At 41.9% G+C, this 20,791-nt stretch overlaps 1 protein-coding gene across 1 annotated transcript in view; it reads left to right on the top strand.

The window, feature by feature from the left end:
• LOC126474686 (facilitated trehalose transporter Tret1-like) overlaps window positions 1-20,220 on the top strand; it is a 69,161-nt gene extending 48,941 nt beyond the window's left edge. The window contains exons 4-5 of the mRNA XM_050102165.1: window positions 5,444-5,656; window positions 19,741-20,220. Of these exons, the coding sequence (XP_049958122.1) occupies window positions 5,444-5,656; window positions 19,741-20,220 (693 nt within the window). The remainder of the gene's footprint in view (window positions 1-5,443; window positions 5,657-19,740) is intronic.
• The last annotated feature ends 571 nt before the right edge of the window (window positions 20,221-20,791 follow it).

The following is a 20,791-nucleotide window of genomic DNA, read 5'->3' as shown; positions in this document are numbered from 1 at the left end:
ATGTTTCAGGTGGTCTTAGTGACATAGGTGTGGCGGGGGATAACCTAATGATGCCTGATTCTTCCCACCTGCTGTTGCACAAGAAATTATCACGTTCTATCACTACTGGATGCGGCAACATACCCGTATTTCTCTATAACGTCTCTGTGTTTGCCATGAATTGTGAATATACATATATATACATATTACATAAAAAGTATCCTTGACAACGATATTTTGTTTACATATTTGAATTTCCCACGGTAAAATGGTCTAGAAGCACATACTTTAATATCAGAAATAGAATCCATGTCGAACAGTGTAATGAATAAAAAAATAGGAGTGCGGGTAAGCTACTACAAACAGAATAGTGAACGCATTATTGTGGCCAAGATAGACACGAAGCCCACGCCTACTACAGTAGTACAAGTTTATATGCCAACTAGCTCTGCAGATGACGCAGAAATTGATGAAATGTAGGATGAGGTTAAAGAAATAATTCGGATAGTGAAGGTTGACGAAGATTAAATAGTCTTGGGTGACTGGAATTCGGTAGTAGGAAAAGGGAGAGAAGGAAACGTAATAGGTGAATATGGATTGGTAGTAGGAAATGAAAGAGGAAGCCGCCTGGTAGAATTTTGCACAGAGCACAACTTAATCATAGCTAACACTTGGTTCAAAAATCATAAAAGAATGTTGTATACATGGAAGAAGCCTGCAGACACTGAGAGGTTTCAGATAGATTATATAATGGTAAGACATAGATTTAGGAACCAGGTTTTAAATTGTAAGACATTTCCAGGGGCAGATGTGGACTTTGACCACAATCTATTGGTTATGAAATGCAGATTAAAACTGAAGAAACTGCAAAAAGGTGGGAATTTAAGGAGATGGGACCTGGATAAACTGACTAAACCAGAGGTTGTACAGAGTTTCAGGAAGAGCATAAGGGAACAATTGACAGGAATGGGGGAAAGAAATACAGTAGAAGAAGAATGGGCAGCTTTGAGGGATGAAATAGTGAAGGCAGCAGAGGATCAAGTAGGTAAAAAGACGAGGGCTAGTAGAAATCCATGGCTAACATAAGAAATATTGAATTTCATTGATGAAAGCAGAAAATATAAAAATGCAGTAAATGAAGCAGTGAAAAAGGAATACAAACGTCTTAAAACTGAGATCGACAGGGAGTGCAAAATGGCTAAGCAGGGATGACTAGCGGACAAATGTAAGGATGTAGAGGCCTATCTCACTAGGGGTAAGATTGATACTGCCTACAGGAAAATTAAAGAGACCTTTGGAGAAAAGAGAACCACTTTTATGAATAACAAGAGCTCAGATAGAAACCCAGTTCTAAGCAAAGAAGGGAAAGCAGAAAGGTGGAAAGAGTATATAGAGGGTCAATACAAGGGCGATGTACTTGAAGATAATACTATGGAAATATAAGAGGATGTAGATGAAGATGAAATGGGAGATATGATACTGCGTGATGAGTTTGACAGAGCACTGAAAGACCTAAGTCGAAACAAGGCCCCGGGAATAGACAACATTCCATAAGAACTACTGACAGCCTTGGGAGAGCCAGCCCTTACAAAACTCTACCATCTGGTGAGCAAGATGTATGAGACAGGCGAAATAACTTCAGACTTCAAGAAGAATATAATAATCCCAATCCCAAAGAAAGCAGGTGTTGACAGATGTGTTAATTACCGAACTATCAGTTAAATAAGTCACGGCTGCATCACACTAACGCGAATTCTTTACAGACTAATGGAAAAACTAGTAGATGCCGACCTCGGGGAAGATCAGTTTGGATTCCGTAGAAATATTGGAACACGTGAGGCAATACTGACCCTAAGACTTATCTTAGAAGATAGATTAAGGAAAGGCAAACCTACGTTACTAGCATTTGTAGACTTTGAGAAAGCTTTTGACAATGTTGACTGGAATACTTTCTTTCAAATTATGAAGGTGGCAGGGGTAAAATACAGGGAGCGAAAGGCTATTTACAATTTGTAAAGAAATATGATGGTAGTTATAAGAGTCGAATGACATGAAAGGGAAGCAGTGGTTGGGAAGGGAGTGAGACAGGGTTGTAGCCTCTCCCCGATGTTATTCAATCTGTATATTGAGCAAGCAGTAAGGGAAACTAAAGAAATATTCGGAGTAGGAATTAAAATCCATAGAGAAGAAATAAAAACTTTAAGGTTCGCCGATGACATTGTAATTCTGTCAGAGACAGCAAAGGAGTTGGAAGAGCAGTTGAACGGAATGGACAATGTCTTGAAAGGAGGATATAAGATGAACATCAACAAAAGCAAAAAAGAGGCTAATGGAATATAGTCGAGTTAACTCGGGTGATGATGAGGGAATTAGATTAGGAAATGAGACACTTTAAGTAGTAAAGGAGTTTTGCTATTTGGGGAGCAAAATAACTGATGATGGTCGAAGTAGAGAAGATATAAAATGTAGACTGGCAATGGCAAGGAAAGCGTTTCCGAAGAAGAGAAATTTGTTAACATCGAGTATAGATTTAAGTGTCAGGAAGTCGTTTCTGAAAGTATTTGTTTGGAGTGTAGCCATGTATGGAAGTGAAACATGGACGATAAATAGTTTGGACAAGAAGAGAATAGAAGCTTTCGAAATGTGGTGCTACAGAAAAATGCTGAAGATTAGACGGGTAGATCACATAACTAATGGGGAGGTATTGAATAGGATTGGGGAGAAGAGGAGTTTGTGGCAAAATTTGACTAGAAGAAGGGATCGGTTGGTAGGATATGTCCTGAGGCATCATGGGATCACCAATTTAATATTGGATGGCAGCGTGGAGGGTAAAAATCTTAGATGGAGACCAAGAGATGAATACAGTAAGCAGATTCAGAAGGATGTAGGTTGCAGTAGATACTGGGAGATGAAGAAGCTTGCACAGGATAGAGTAGAACGGAGAGCTGCATCAAACGAGTCTCAGGACTGAAGACCACAACAACAACAACAACAACAACAACCAGATAAATTTTATAGAGGTAATTGAATACAATCAAAGTTCATAAATTATGAAGGTTGCTCAGGGACATTGTATGAATGTTTTGCTACAAGGGAACCGTGGTCTGTGGTGGCTCGTTACAGAACATTTGCACTTCGTTCGATTTCTTACCCCCCTTTGCCAGGATATTTGAACTGGACTGAAAATATCTACACTACAGTGCGAATGTTGTTGGTATGAGCTATGTGTCTTATTTGGAAGGAAACGTATTCCACTCATTCACGGATTTTGCTTTTGACAATAGTAATGTACAGTTTACGATTCACATACGGGGACGGGGAGATGCACCTGTACCGGATCGAATCCGCCCAGACGGCGAGGGTCGGTGTGCCAGCCACTTTAGATGTTGTATTTAGGTGGTTTTCCACATCCCACTAGGTGAATATCATTCTGTACACAAGCTCAGACACAGTTACATGATTCGCAAACATTTAGGAAAACTTTCGCTTACTTCCACGGGAATGACACTACACGTAAATTGCTGGAGTACAAATATTGCGTCCACGGTGCAGGGGGGTGGAGACAGGAAGGGCATCTTACCACCCGTTAAGTTAACCACGCCAAATCCGTAAACAATCATGCCGACCCTGAGCGCCGGACGAAGTGGCCGTGCGGTTAAAGGCGCTGCAGTCTGGAACCGCAAGACCGCTACGGTCGCAGGTTGGAATCCTGCCTCGAGCATGGATGTTTGTGATGTCCTTAGGTTAGTTAGGTTTAACTAGTTCTAAGTTCTAGGGGACTAATGACCTCAGACGTTGAGTCCCATAGTGCTCTGAGCCATTTGAACCATTATTGGTGCTTTACTCTAGGTCATGGGTAGTCAACTTTTTCTACCTCGTGCTTTTGTACCTATGATAGTAATAAAATTTTCCAACCGACCACCATTTCTACAGTAGTGGTAATTTACAATGTAGGAAAGTAACTTGACGTTATAAAATTCATAAATCAGAGTTCCAACAAGTTGAAACATATAGTAATAGCTTACCAAACTGTTTACGTCAAATTTCATGAGAATGTAATGAAAATATCTTTGACTCCCAACAGCTCACCGCCCACTATCAAATCTGGAACGTCCACTAGCGGGTGGTAGGGACCAGGTTGATTACCACTGTTCTAGGTATCGTGTTGTGAAAGCAGTTTCATAAAAAGAAGGTAAATGGGGTAGCAATCGAAAACACTCTAATTACGTTATTAATCTGTACCAAGGCACCGTGGACAACGAGTTCTTTATACAAAAACCCTTAGAAGATGAGTGTGATCAATTTCAGAAGTTTAGCTCCATCCTGTATGTGTAATGGTAGAGAATTTCATGGAACTAACATAAAAAAAGATTTGCAGGAAATAGTCGCTGCAGTTCGTGATGGACTATTTGAGGCGAAACTGAAATAACGTTGGGAACTGCTTTAGAGGTGGAACTGTACATTTGAGCATTGTTATATATCAGACTATTGGCAGTAAGGCCGGTATTACACTATCAAATTTCTCTGTCAAAGATTTGATCAAAGATGTAATCAAATATTCGGTCAAATATATTTGACAAAGATCTTTGAGGTAAAGCTGTCATTATATTTTTCGTCAAAGTTCAAGATGGCTGACAGCAACAACGTGCTATTATCCGCAGCAGTTGCATGTACCACAACTGCACTGTGTGCACGTGCAGAAGAGAAGCAGGGAAAAAGAAAGGGAGCGTACCTGGGTGAAGTCGTGGGTTTTACGACGACACAATAAGAGCATTCAACAAAACTTGTTACATGAGCTTATAGTGGAAGACGTCAAGTCGTACATCAATTACTTAAGAATGGACGAGCATATATTTCTGTATGTGCTCAGTGAAGTGTATCCTCATATCACAAAGCACAATATTCACTTAAGAACTGCTACATCTGCAGAAGACAGGCTCACTGTAACACACCGATTCCTTGCTACAGGAGAGAGTTAGGTTAGGTTAGCTTAGGTTAGGTCTCCAATCTTCTTAATCTATTTTTGTATTCAGGGTGCTTCACGTTGTAAAGCGCTTCATCAGCTTTATACATTTCTATTAATTCTGTAGTTGTCGGTACACACCAATTGTATTTACCAGCAATGTTTATAAAAACACTATAGATGACAGAACGCTGTAGCGATGCTAGCGCTCCATGTGGTAACATGTCACATTGCAGTGAACAGAAGACAAGCGACTTCTTTGATCAAATCTACAGCGAGGCCCTAGATTTGATCAAATATTTGACGACATTTGACAAAGTTCCCTGTTTCACCATCATATTTCTTTGACAAAGATATTTGACAAAGACATTGGACAAAGAAATTTGATAGAGTAACACCGGCCTAAGGGACTATGGGTTCTCAGAAGGTGGAAAAAGCGCCACACAGTGTTAATATGAACCACTCTGACTTTTCTGTTTTACTTTTGTTTTTTTGCTACAGTCTGTGACGGAGACTAAGGAGCGCACTGGCTCTCTGCGGGACATGTTCACGTCTCGCGCGGCGGTGCGAGGCCTGGCAATCGGCGTGGGCCTGCAGCTGGCGCAGCAGCTGTCCGGCGTCAACATCATCATCTTCTTCTCCGTGCCCATCTTTGTGGCCGCCGGCACCTCCATGGACCCCAGCGACTGCGCCATTGTTGTCGGCGTCGTCCAGGTGAGCGCTCCCGCGCCTCGTCCTTCGCTTCACTTGGGAACCATCTGGACCTGAATCTACATACAACACATAAATACTCTGCAAATTACTTTCCTGTGCGTGACAGAACGTACTTAGAATGGCTCCACCTTTTAGAGTTTCTTTTAGTTCCAATCGCGACTGGAATGGCTGCTTACATGTCTCTTTGTATGTTGTAATCAGTCTAATTAAGCCTCGCTTGATAATCTCTTCAAACGACTAGTGAGGTTTTGACCCACAGCGTAGTGAAATTAAATGGTCGTGTGGCATTGATGGCCGGAGGTCACCACCTGGTGAAACTCGGCCGCCGAGTTGCTTTTTATTTGACCCCACATCGGGCGGCTTGAGTGCCAATGATGATGGTATGATGATGAGGGTAACACAACAGCCAGTCCCTGAGCGGAGAAAATTTCCGACCCGCCCGCGAATCTAATCCGGGCTGGCCGCTTGGCGTCAGACACGCTCAGGTAAGTAGGTGGCCCATTGGATAGCAACCTTTCAATACATTTCAGGAATGGCAATGTGCTACTCCGCTGCAGAGTATGCCTTCCTGTTTGGTATAAGTCAGAACGTGCCAAACAGGTTGATAATGCCCTAAACGACACGTGCAGAATTACACTACTGGCCATTAAAATTGCTACACCAAGAAGAAATGCAGATGATAAACGGGTATTCATTGGACAAATATATTATAATAGAACTGACATGTGATTACATTTTCACACAATTTGGCTGCATAGATCCTGAGAAATCAGTACCAAAAACAGCCACCTCTGGCCGTGATAACGGCCTTGATTCGCCTGGGCATTGAGTCAAACAGAGCTTGGATGACGTGTACAGGTACATCTGCCCATGCAGCTTGAACACGATACCACAGTTCATCAAGAGTAGTGACTGGCGTATTGTGACTAGTCAGTTGCTCGGCCACCATTGACCAGACATTTTCAGTTGGTGAGAGATCTGGAGAATGTGCTGGCCAGGGCAGCAGTCGAACATTTTCTGTATCCAGAAATGCCTGTACAGGACCTACAACATTCGGTCGTGCATTATCTTGCTTAAATGTAGGGTTTCACAGTGATCGGATGAAGGGTAGAGCCACAGGTCGTAACACATCTGAAATGTAACGTCCACTGTTCAAAGTGCCGTCAATGCAAACAAGAGGTGACCGAGACGTGTAACCAATGGCACCCCATACCATCACGCTGGGTGATACGCCTGTATGACGATGACGAATACAGCCCACACACTGATATTAAAGAGAAACAGATGCTTGGCTTCCAGCTGTCGAGGATTTCTATCTGCCAGTACAGAGGTTCTTGATCCACTTCGTGTGAGTCCCACCTCATATATAAGTAAAGTACGACATTTGAAGCATGTCTCTTTCGGTCTCAGCCGTTGTCAGAGGTTCAAAAGGGTCGCTCTACTGAGGCAGCTATTTCTAGTTTCAATGAGCAAATAATCGAATGTTCAAATGACAAAGTATTATTTTTTTAATTTATATTAGGGACTAAAAAAACATGAAGTCAAGATCGTACATGAAATGTACTTTGTTTGGACTATTTACTAGTTTCGGCTAACAATCTAGCCAACTTCATGTCATAAACCAATCTTGATAGCGTTGGTGCGATTACAGCTTCACACATCGTCAAAACCTCTCTTAAAATGACAACACGTATAACTGAAAATTTAAAATATTTTTTCATCGTTCCTGGCTATTGTAAATTAACGATAGTCATAAAAGAAAGGCATTATGCCGTTACAGTTTAGTAACTAACATAATCGGTGTTTATATCATTTTGTACCAACACTAATCAAGAATGTTTCATGATCTGAAGATGCCTTGATTGTTAGCCGAAACCGTTGCCATCTTGACTTCATAGTTTTTCAATCCCTAACAGAAATAAAAAATTTACAACAGATCGTGTATATCCTGGTTGACAATGTCAACAAATTTGCAACATATTATCAATTGGGATATACTGCCACTTATCAGGAATATTAGATTATAGAAATATAAAATTTTATTAGACAAATTACGCTTTTATGGAATAAATGGTACAGTACATTGCAGATTTAGTTCCTGTTCCACAGGATCTGATCATGGCTACTTACTGTTCTTGCTCTGTGTTTTATGTGAATCACGTTGACGAATTACACTTGCAACTTCCCCTTTTTAACAATTATACATGACTGTCCTTAAACTGACACAAAATATTTTTAGCGCAACGCAATCTGACTATCAAAGATCCCTGCAAAAGAATGGCCCTGACTAACATTAAACTATACCTTTCACAAATCACTTACCTCACAAAAATCTTCGCTGCTCAAGCTACTGCAATACAGCTAGCGCCACTACTGCCAGCTAAATAAAAGATTCAAACTACTGAAGGCACTAACTACTGATAGGGATAGTTAGCAAATGAAAGATATTAATAGAGAACAAACAATGTATTTACCTTAATATCATCACAAGTCATAATATATATATCAGTTCATGACAAATTACAAATCTCCGCCATCTCTCTCCCCACATCCACCACTGCTGGCGGCTCACCTCCAACTGCGCAACGCTACGCGCTGTTAACATCCAGCTGCCCCTCTACAATGGCAGACAACAATGCAAACTAGCCACAGACTGCGCACAGCACAGCCAGTGATTTTCATACAGAGGTGGCGTTACCAATAAAAAAACCTAAACAGCCTACTTACATAGAGAAAACATAAACAGCCTACTTACATAGAGAAAACATAAACAGCCTACTTACATAGCCCCCATGCTCCCCACAAAAAATTTTACAAATTTTTTTTTGGGCAGTGGCCAATAATGATTTGATAAAATTTTTCATAATTACAATAACAAAGAAATCAAATGCACACACTTATTGATACAACGTTGGTCAAAAGCTAAAATTTTGTCACAGTCCATAAAGACAGTCCTGATCATTCATTACGGTAAAATATAGTGTTTTTCTCAAAGTCTGAGCAGTAGAAGAAAATGCACACGGAAATAGTGGATTTCCATGCAGTCTTGAAGAAGTAGTGTTGTCCTTCCAACGGAAAGACAGTGCTGACTCTTGACATGCATACAGGTAATGGTCCACAACAGAGCAAACCCACAGCAGAGTCATTCGAAGTTCTGACGAATATTGGTAGGTAGGTCATCACAGAGCAGACCCACCGTAGTCCTGGTAGAGATTACGATATTGGTGGGCCACCAGAGGTGCAGACCCACTGCAGTCCTTGTAGAAATAATGGTATTGATGGATCGTCAAAGATGTAGACCCACTGTAGTCCTTGCAGAGATAATGGTATTGGTGGGCCACCAGAGGTGCAGACCCACTGTAGTCCTTGTAGAGATGGACAGCAGCCATCTGTTGCGATTGTGCAGGTGCACATTCACCATCGAAGAGTCTTGCGGAGAATATAGCAAGTCCATAAACCACCACTTGTGCACTCACAAAGTTTTTTGGAATTGTCCTTAGAACGAGCAATGCTGTTATCCAGTCCCTTGCTGAATCATTAACACACATGCAAACACTATCAGTCCCTACTTCTCACATATTGTCCATATACTATGACCAACAGAAACGTGTGCAGTGAAATGTAACTTACAAGTTACTTAATTTGATTAACTGGTGTCAATTACAATATTATAACACGAAAATATAATTACAAAAGGTACAAAATACATCATTAAAAACATAACAATACAGATAACATTTGTAGTACAGGCTTTACAAAAGAATCGAACTAACATATACATCAGTGGAATTATGACATGAGTACATACATAAAAGATCACAATAACTTTTGAAACATCCACTTCACACATGAGCATTAAAACAAAACAGAACAAGTAATGTATAAACATCTTTACAAAGTAAATAACATATTATTAATGCCAATTATATTCGAGGATAACAGTATTCCTCAACATAGTGAATGTAGCTTAATTTTTAAAAGAAGAATAATTCTATGAAACTACACAGAGACAGGAAGAAAACAAATACACAAGGGTACACAAATATATAGTGGGATAACACAAAAAGAAAGGATAGGGTTCGTTTTCCGTGTAACATTTGGTACTGCAGTCCAACCCAAAACTTTATATATCTTTCCTCTTATTTCATCCTTTGTTTCCACCAAAAAAATTCTATCTAAGCATGCTTTCTGTATTTATATGTTCACACATTTCTTACCTCAACATTTATTTCCAAGAAAATCCTACCTAAACCTGTTTTCTCAATGCATTTCTTCCAATTCATCGCAACTCATTCTCTTAGAGGCTACCCCCTCTTAAGCTAACTTAAATCTACTGAGCTCAGATGCTAAACTAAGGGACGAGGCAATGCAGCATCACATAACAAATCAACACAAACAGCAATGCAAAAAAATGCAAATTGGCAAAGCTAGCAGCATAAATGAGCAAAAGTCAAATTCAATAACACTATGCCTGGCAAACAGCAGCAACTTATACCTAAACATGACATAGCGCAAGCAGAAAAAATATTACACTAAAAACAACAATGCAGATAAGGGAAGTGTATATTCACATCTTAATGTCTATGTAATTAAAGTGGTGCACCACAACAACTTATTGTAAAAAGAAATATTACCATGTACTTGAAAAGAAAATTATGTGTTACTGTTACTAGTTCCTTCTTATTGTTCTTTCCTTTCCAAGTGCTCCTTTTTTAAAGAATGTGGATCATAAAATAATTATTTAATAGATCTGTTGACAGAAAGTGTTCACATTAGCAAATGCATTTCATTTTATAAAAGCAATGCTGCAACACAGCTGGAAACCAGATATCAAATGAAATAAGCAATTACGCAAACCAAAGCATAAAAACATCATTCAATAGCTATGTGGCATTTCGTAAGTCAGTAGCTCTCAATTCTCGTAGAAAGACACTTGTCATTATCAGGGTTTGCAGATGTAAGAATATTTCCGAGGATAATGGCCTCCCCTTTTTTTTTGTTCTACCTGTGCCGCTGAAAAGGGCTCGCAATTATGGCTTTTTCTCCAGGCGTCTGACACAGCTGGGTGCCCGCGACGCATTACGTGCAGGTGGTCACTTAACTTTCTTACGGAAATATTTACGACAGCAGTTTCCGCTACAGTCTCTGTCTCATATAAAAATATTTCACAGGTCAAGAATTAGCGTTGCAAATCTGTAGAAACAAAATCCTATAAATATAAGTGTCCAAAAAAAATATTCGTCAGCATTGTGATACAGTCATACATTTCATAACTCTTAATGTACGTTTCTTGGTTTCCAACATCCTTTTCATAAATCAGAGTCCCTAAACACTACTCATTATTCCTTACCTCATTATACATATACATATTCGTCGACACTTCTTCAATATTTCATCGTGAGAAATACGTAGCATAATAAACATTCCTCAACAACATAATACACATAGTCGTCGTAATAATAACATCATAAAACTTCAGTCAAATCTCAAAATCGTCGTAACTTCCTCCAATAATTTCTAAGCCTAAAAAGAATTCTCTGCTCATTTAAATAGTGTCATCTACCTCAAACGTACTTTAAAAATCATGATCCCATACCAAATACATCATTCAAAGCACTCATAGTATCACAATGGTTCTGAAAAAAATATGAACAGTTTACAAAGTACAGACAAAATACAGTTTCATAAGTGTGAAGTTATCCAACTGTGTAATTACGTAAACATCTGTCACTGATATAGTAAAATAAATGTTTGTCTCTCTCAGTTACATGATCAGATAGCTGTGTAATTTGTTTGTTAGAGAAATATGGTACCGATGTGTAAAGTTGTATAAGCAAATACCATATTAGCTAGGGTTCCTTGTGGTTGCCACACACATGGTACACAAAGTAAGCGTGTACCCCCCTGAGGATTAATGTAATTATACCCTCAGGTGTTACAGATTACAGCAATGGAATGAAATGTATCATGGAAAAACTTCGTATCATTGTACTTCAAATATCTTTAAAAATAAATGTTTTAAGTACAAAATTAATCACTCAAATACATGTACTGTAGCGCTAAATGTGCGTCTTGTTGCAACATAATCTCTGTGGAAGTGTCGTAGTTATCGTCCTCCGAAAGCTAAGTTCTGCAGAAGTCAATGTACTTACCTCATGATAAACAAAAGTGAAATGCTTTGCGTATAAATGTCTTAGTTATTACGCTTATTGTTGTGGTGAAGAACGTACTGTGCTGTAAGGTATTGTTGTGCTACGGAAAACCCTGTCTCATTGTAGCTATACTACAAAAGTTACTACTAAAACATGTTTTACTTTCCAGAATAAAACAGAAAAACTGTGCAGATATAAAACAGAAACACTGCAAAAGCAACATTGTAAATTGTCACTCATTAGTAGCGTCGTGATAAAATCGTGTAGCTGTCACATAAACTAACTTCTGTGTCATCTGGTATCTCTCAGAAAGTACTTTAAATCCGGAATGTATTTTCAAGTAAACCAAAATGTTGCATTAAAATCTCATTAGCAGTACTGGTAAATGTTCTAATCGTACAACTAACAATCAAGAATGTACACACACAATTACACTGTGTCGTCTGTTCGCAATAACAATGCATTCGTAATTTCTGTTTAAATAATTTCTCTTGGTTCTTGGCTGGATATTGAACTTCAAACATTGTTGCATGGTAACAGTTTCTAAAGCATACTAGTAACGTGAAGTGAAAAGTTATATGGCAAAGACAAAGTTAAAAAGCAGATTATCTCTCAGTAAGCGGTTTTACATGTGAAGTGTGGTGCAATCCTTTACTCTTCCTAGTACGCAGACTTTCAACTTCAAAGCAATTATCATGTTGTTTACATCGGTAAAGAATGCTAAATCTTTTCTCAAGGCTAGCGTCTTTGTTATTTTTCCCTGAGCCAGCGGCCGCACGCAGCTGCCTGCTGTGCGAGTCATTGTCTGTCTCTTTGTTGGCGCGCGTCGTTATTGGGATTAGGAGACCTAACTTCTACAAATTCACTCTGACGAGAAGGCCCTGCCCTGTTTGAATCCCGCCAGTTCTGATGCAATTCAGGTCTGTCGTTACGAATATATCGTCTGTCGTCATGTCGGTGGGTTCCGTAGTTTCTTCCTTGTCCGTCACGTGGTGGAGAATTTCTCCCTGAATCGTAACTGTGCGCCGAACTGTTGCGTCTGACGTTATTCTGTCTCCCTTGATAATAATTATTTTGGTTCCCATATTGTCTGTTTCTATGTTTATCTCTGTATGAAAGATATTAATAGAGAACAAACAATGTATTTACCTTAATATCATCACAAGTCATAATATATATATCAGTTCATGACAAATTACAAATCTCCGCCATCTCTCTCCCACATCCACCACTGCTGGCGGCTCACCTCCAACTGCGCAACGCTACGCGCTGTTAACATCCAGCTGCCCCTCTACAATGGCAGACAACAATGCAAACTAGCCACAGACTGCGCACAGCACAGCCAGTGATTTTCATACAGAGGTGGCGTTACCAATAAAAAAACCTAAACAGCCTACTTACATAGAGAAAACATAAACAGCCTACTTACATAGAGAAAACATAAACAGCCTACTTACACACTTTTTTTAGATTATGAAAAACAGACCTTGCAATGCTTGTGTATGATTAGATTCCAAAGTTTATGATGTGCTCATGTTACAGTTACTGTTGATACAAGAAGAATAGCTCAATTAAGTAAGGGAATTTGTACAGGACTGAAAGGTTGAACTCCTATGATTAAATCAAGGAGCATTGACATAAACTGACATGTACCACTAGTTGGTCAAAGTTCAGAAATTTGTGGATCAAATGACAGAGCTATACCAATTGATGCTGTAGAAGCATTATTGTCATGCCGAGTAAAGGAGCAGTAACAGTGAAGTAAATGATGCTGTCGACTAATCTTTATATAATCAACCAGTGTCTTAAAAGTGCTAGTACCATCGTAGAATGCTTTGAGCTCCTTATATAATCAACCAGTGTCTTAAAACTGCTGATACCATCGTAGAATGCTTTGAGCTGTAGAAGGAGTAGTGTTGTACTCTTGAACGCAATTACACCGTAAACGTATAACTGAATCGTAATCGTTGAAAGGGAGAACACAAACTCCTTTTGTTGCCATGTTGTCGCCATCTTGACTCGACGCGCCTTGCATAGTAATTAAGCGGACTAGCTGCACCAGAGAGACTACTACCGGCAATCACACGAGCTGGCAGTTTATGACAGGAGGCAATATAAAAGTTTAGTTCCAGTGCGTAACTTAAAATCCACCCCTAGTTTCCATCACTCTTCATATACCCTTCTGAGATAGAATGAATCTTTTTGAAACGCCTTGTGTGTCCACAGAAATAGGTCTACAATGCTGGCAGTTGAGATTTCAACACCAGGAAAGTTTGAAAATAACGAAATTTTACTCTATGTGCACATCCAGTATAGTAGGAGAAATACGTGATTAAATGTTCGGGCAATTTCATAGTATACTCGATGCAAAATCTAATATACAGAGTTTCTACCTGTTGCAGCAACAATGACTCTAACCCGGATAGGTATCTATTGGAACAGGGTTTGGATGACAGATGTGGGTAAGTCATTGTGTGCTGCTTGAGCTCTGTGCCGTGGTTCATATTATAGTGGCATACGAATATTGGCGTACAAGTTCCTCGGCGAGCCATGATCGTATGTTTCCAGTGGACCAGAGATCTGAAGAATGTGTTGCCCAGGACGACAGCTGAGCACACTTCGTGTCCAAGAAGGTCGGCACAGTACGGGCGTTTGGTGCTCTTGCTTTGTCCTGTTGAAAACGTCCTACAGACCTCGGATATAGAGAACAGTAGTCGGTCTTAACATCTCAGAAATATAATGGTTGCTGTCCAGTTTACCAACTAAGCTAATCAGTGCTGACTGTATTTTGTATATAATGATACTCAAGCCATCGCACCAGGCACGGATGGTGCATGCACTATGGTAGCGTTGGTTCTCATCAGAGCCTGCACAGACTGATACGTCTCTCGTAATTCTGTATGAGAAACTGTAACCCATCAGACAAGACGATGTGGCGCCGCTTCTATTTCCCCTATTGTCGCCGGCGCATCACTATCAGTGCACTTTCTCTGCTGAGAAACAGCATCAGTGGTTACCGTACTGACAGTACAAAGTGCTCCAAACGTCGCATTGTCCTGTTCCTTGCTCGTAAATGATATGGATGTACGATTATGCGTGTCTAAACGCATAATATGTCTGTCCTCTCGAGAGCTAGACGCTTGCGGCCATTAAGATCGTGCTCGGCGTTACACATGGGACCTTCTGTAACCATTGATTCCATAGTCCCATGACAGTCGTCGGCTCACGACCATAGCGAGCAGCAGTATTACTGAACTGTAAATTGCCTCTCGATAGGCTACGATTCTACCGCTGTGAAATTCTGACACATGCTGCTAGGCGTTCCTCTTTCTTGCACAAGGCACAACACGATCTTGGCACAAACAAACAACATTGAAATGTGTTTTCTCGATGAGAAACCCACTGCCTAAAATACAAAATGTAGACAGTGTTCCTTCTACCTGCTTTGTACGGTTGCATGGAAAAAACTGATCACTTGCGTGTCCAAGCATGTGTTATGCTTTATCGTAGTTTCACATCTGTTGCATGCAGCCCTGACGGAATTGCAATTATAATGGCCAGTTGCATACACATGTGTGCCTCAGTAGCTGAGTGATCACTACGACTGGTTGTCATGAAGAGGACATGGGTTCGATATCCGATACTGCCAGGGATTTTTCCTTGGTGGGACGACTGGAATGTGGTGCACTCAGTCCCGTGTTCCCAGCTAAGGAGCTGCCTGACTGAATAGTAGTGGCTCCAGGTAACGGAAACGAGCAATGGCCGGGGGAGCAGTGTGCTGATCCTGGGCTTCTCCATACAGCATCTGATGCGCCATTGGGAGAAGATGCGGCGGTCGGTCGGTGCCGATGGGGCTGGCAGGGTCTGTGGACGGAGTCTGTCATTTCCTGTCAGAGAGATCACAGTTCGTTGTAATTGACGGAAAGTCATCGAGTAAAACAGTAGTGATTTCTGGTGTTCCCCAAGGTAGTGTTATAGGCCCTTTGCTGTTCCTTATCTATATAAACGATTTGGGAGACAATATGAGCAGCCGTCTTCGGTTGTTTCAGATGACGCTGTCGTTTATAATAAAGTCATCAGATGTTCAAAACAAACTGCAAAACGATTTAGAAGAAATATCGGAATGGCGCGAAAAGTGGCAGTTGACCTTAAATAACGAAATGTGTGAAGTCATCCACATGAGTGCTAAAAAGAACGCGTTAAACATCGGTTACACGATAAATCAGTCTACTCTAAAAGCCGTAAATTCAACTAACGACCCAGGTATTACAGTTACGAACGATTTAAATTGGAAGGAACACACAGAAAATGTTGTGGGGAAGGACAACCAAATACTGCGTTTTATTGGCAGGACACTTAGAAAATGTAACAGACCTACTAAGGAGATTGCCTACACTACGCTTGTCCGTCCACTCTTAGAATACTGTTGCGCGGTGTGGGATCCTTACCAGATAGAACTGACTGAGTACATCGAAAAAGTTCAAAGAAAGGCAGCACGTTTTGTATTATCGCGAAATATGGGAGAGAGTGTCACAGAAATGGATCAGGATTTGGGATGGACATCATTAAAAGAAAGGCGTTTTTAGCTGCGACGGAATCTTCTCACGAAATTCCAATCACCAACTTTCTCTTCCGAAGCGAAAATATTTTGTTGACACCGACTTACGTAGGGAGGAACGATCACCAAGATAAAATAAGGGAAATCAGAGCTCGTACGGAAAGATATAGGTGTTCATTCTTACTGCGCGCTATAGGAGACTGGTATAATGGAGAATTGTGAAGGTGGTTCGATAAACCCTCTGCCAGGCACTTAAATGTGATTTGCAGAGTATCCATGAAGATGTGGATACAGATATAGATGTACAGGCGTACATGCACCACTATGATCGATTTTCTGGACACCGGGCACATTATCAATTTTGGCTGTGGTTGTGTTAGGCAGAACACCGATCCAGGAGGTATATGTTGTCGCCATAACCTGTGTCTAGACTAAATGCTGTGTCCTGGGGATGTTGATATGCTAGCTCGAGATTCTCATAAAATTATGAGCCCCAGTCTCTAACAGATCCCAAATATTAAGAAGATTCATTGTAAGATGACTCACACAAATACTCTGTCTGCTTGACTTGAGTCTAGCATTCAGTCTATAATTTAATGCGTTCCTTTTGGCTGCCAGTAATTAGACATTGTATTTCTGATGAAAGTCTTGGAGATGTCAGACATTTTCTACATGCGCCTAAATGATTGAACCGCGATTTATTTTGAAAGAATATTCTAAGGAATTTATTTTATTTACTAACGATTCATCAAGAACATTAACACATTTAATCACACTATGTAAGCATGGAAGTAGTTGCCAGGGAGTAACTGATGAAATCATAATCAAATTCTTTTTAACAAATGGGAGTTTTATTCACTTTAATAGTGCCTAAAAGAATTTTTTTAAAAAGAAACTGATTTAAAATTATAATCAGAAAGCACCCTCTAAATATCAAAGTTACAATTTATTCAGAGGCAGAAAGAAACAAGTTTTGACTGTATGAGCTTTCGGGCAGAGAACCTCGCTGCTCCCTTTTGACACGGCCGTAGTTACGACCGTTCACAACAGCCTCTGAAAGACTACACTGGTGCAAATCTGCAACAAACCAGATAACTCTAAACTAAGAGTTTTAACAATTCACACGAGCACACAAACTATGCCCCCCCCCCCCCCCCCACTAACAATAACCAAATTAACCTTGCCATCGAAGGTGCAACTTGATTTTAACTTCTAAGAAAAGTCTTACGGTAAAAGGGTGGCAACGTTATATACTAAAATGATCATTTAAATAAAATCCCATGAAATGCAATCTTGTATAAAATTCTACAAGGTTGGCGAAACAATAGTTAAGATGCTCTACAATACAGAGATACCGCCTCTCAAGATCACAGGCAATAATATCAAAGTTTCCAAAGATCAAAACATATTTCAGGTATTAGGCCGTTACACTCTAAGCAATAAATTCGTTAACACACCAAATCCGACAAACATGACAGAGGCAGCTACTAACGTACGGCTGGTGACCTCACCAAAAAAAACAAGTAGAATTCAACAAGAGTAAATCAAACAACATATCACCAATCAGTTAACTTCTAATAAACTGCGATTTCTCGAGAAGACCTGGCGCAGCACCCCAAAATCGTTCTCCCGATCCGTCCGCTGCCAACCGCTTCAACGGACGCAGGAAGGCGCGCCGATCTCCCTTCTCACGGCGTCGCGGCTCGCTCCGGCCAGACTGATGTCGTGGGTTGACTCCTGTTGCTTTCGTGTCGACCGCGAAGTCACTACCCCTCGCTATACGCCGCGGCCCACTGGACTGATGTGGCGACCTCACATGCGCCGACGCTCAAGACGGACAATTCGTGTCTCAGTGCGCGACCGACCAACCGATCGATCCAACCGCCAATGACCATTGCCTGAGCAGACTGGTGGCCTAACGCGCAGACTCAGATGCAGGAACCAAGCCCCGACCGGGCGACCACTCGCTGAGTTCTCTTACTGGCGGAGTGCAAAGACTCTCATTCTGCCGGCATTAAAGTTTGATCCGAACGACAGACATACTAGCACTCCAAACGACAGACACTAACTGCCTAACAAATGCGGACGAGAGACAGACTAGCAAGCTGGGGATGAGAGACTGACCCAGACTGACCGACTGGCGAGTTTTTTTTTTCTTTATTGATTTTCAATTCCCCCGAAGGGGGCGGGCTGGCAGCAGCTTAGTACGCTGCTCTACAGCCTACAGACTTTTTTTTCTAAACGGAAGAAGAAAAGAAACAAGAAAAACAGGCGATAAAACGGTGACTTAAAGTGTAAAAAGGCGCAAAAATGCGGAAAGTTAAAACAGAAAGCAAAAGGGGTTGGCAATGTTAATAAAAGACACAGGAATCAGACAAGTAACATAGTACACACACAATTAAAAAACATAGTCTGGTTTCTGTTCGCAAGAGATAAAAAGCACACCCAGCGACAGTATGATGGCCGTTCGCAACACTTCCCAAAAAAACGCAACACGGGACACTCACTGTAAAACACTCACTGTAAAACACTACACGAAAATGGCGGCACAAAGATGACACTCCCGAGCCAAAGGCAGATGGGGGGGGGGGGGACCTGGAGGAGAGGGAAGAACAAGGAGGGAGGAAGGAAAAAACGAAAAGGGGGGGGGACCAAGGCGGGAGAGGACTCATAAAGGGGGAGAGGGGCAGGGCAGACGCGAGAGGAATGAGAAGAGGCAGAGGAGGGAAATGCAAAAGGACTCAGGGGAGAGAAGGGGCAGAGAGAGGGGAGGTGGGGAAAAAAGAGGATGGAAAGGGGGGGAGAGGGAGCCCGGGGGAAGGACAGAGGAAAGGAGGGGGAGTGAGGATCAGAGTTGATAGGACAGATAAATGGAGGGAGAGAGGGCATCATCCGGGAGGGGGAGTTGATGGAAGCCACCTTGGGAAAGTAGATGAAGGGTGTAGAGATGGAGGGTAGGGGGGACACAACAGTGAAGACGTGGCAGGGGGCGGGGATGGGAGAGGACACGAGCAACCAGGGGGTGAGGGGGATCAAGGCGGCAGGAGGTGTAGAGGATGCGGATATGTTCGAGGAATAGGAGCAGATGGGGGAGACTGGCGAGCTCATAGCGCCCCTTAAATTCACGTGAACAAGCAACCTTTCCCTTTTCCCTCCAGAGGGAGACACCAAAGCTGCGATTGCCACAGCGGCGCCACCGCCGGAAACGGAGGGCGACTGCTTCACACAACGCGCTGCGGCGCACTCTTCAAAACAACAATTTTTACCACAGTTCAATGATGTTGCAGTTTTAATGTCCAGTAGAGCATGTATCGCTCTTGTTGGTTAATGGGCTACCAGGGAGCGGTGTGTCAGAATTTTGTTTGACGTTTCAGGTGGCGTCGACGCTGCTGTCGACCCTGCTGGTGGAGCGCGCGGGCCGCCGGGTGTGGCTGGTGCTGTCGCTGTCGGGCATGGGCGCATGCATGGTGGTGCTGGGCGTCTACTTCCACCTCAAGCAGCACAACGCCTCGGCCGTGGCCGGCGTCGGCTGGCTGCCGCTGCTCGCCATGTGCGCCTACCTGCTCACCTACTCGCTGGGCACCGGCCCGCTGCCCTGGGCCATGATCGGCGAGCTCTTCCCCGGCGAGATCAAGGGCATCGCCAGCTCCATCTGCGGCGGCGCCAACTGGATCCTCTGCTTCATCGTCTCCAAGACGTTCACCAACCTGGTGGACGCTTTCGGCACTGCCATCACCTTCTGGGTGTACGCGGGCATCTGTTTTGTGGCTGCCACCTGGATCTTCTTCTTCGTCATAGAGACCAGAAACAAGCCACTTGCACAGATACAGAAGGAACTTGCGGGGAAGTCATGAACTCCTTCGTGATGCGTACCTGTCCCTGTATCGAATGCGAGAGACAGTTCACGACATCAGCCAATAATAAGTTTAATTTTGAACTCTTCTCTACGACAAACTCTGACCAATCGCCGCTTTCGTACTTCATTCGCTTTTGTCTTACGTCCCACTCCTTTTTATCGCAAAACTGGCATACTGACTTTTTTGGGTCAAGTCCACAATCAATGATTTGAAAACACGTTATTGTTCGTCTACAGGGTGAAAAGTATTTAAACCGACAAACTCTGGGAGGGTGTAGGGGACATCAAAACAAATATATTTCCCTAGTGTCATTTTTTCCTATGAGGTTTATTTAAACCGGTGAAGGCAGTATTACGCTCGTCAGTTGTTAGACGCCGTATTACGATCTTCAGTTGTTAGAGGGCGTATTACGCTCTTCAGTTGTAGGCAACTGCTGTCCATCAGTGTAGTAGTGCATTGTCTCTGTTTACTAATGGAGCGATACACCTGCAGTGAGGACACTGATATTGTTGGTGCGTACTACGTAGCGCACCACAACGGACGAGCTGCACAGCGAGTTTATCAACAA

The sequence above is a fragment of the Schistocerca serialis genome, chromosome 4 (assembly GCF_023864345.2).
Source record: "Schistocerca serialis cubense isolate TAMUIC-IGC-003099 chromosome 4, iqSchSeri2.2, whole genome shotgun sequence".
In the NCBI taxonomy this organism is placed as follows: domain Eukaryota; kingdom Metazoa; phylum Arthropoda; class Insecta; order Orthoptera; family Acrididae; genus Schistocerca; species Schistocerca serialis.
The sequence above is the reverse complement of the archived record's forward strand: the minus strand, read 5'-3'. Positions and strand labels throughout refer to the sequence as shown.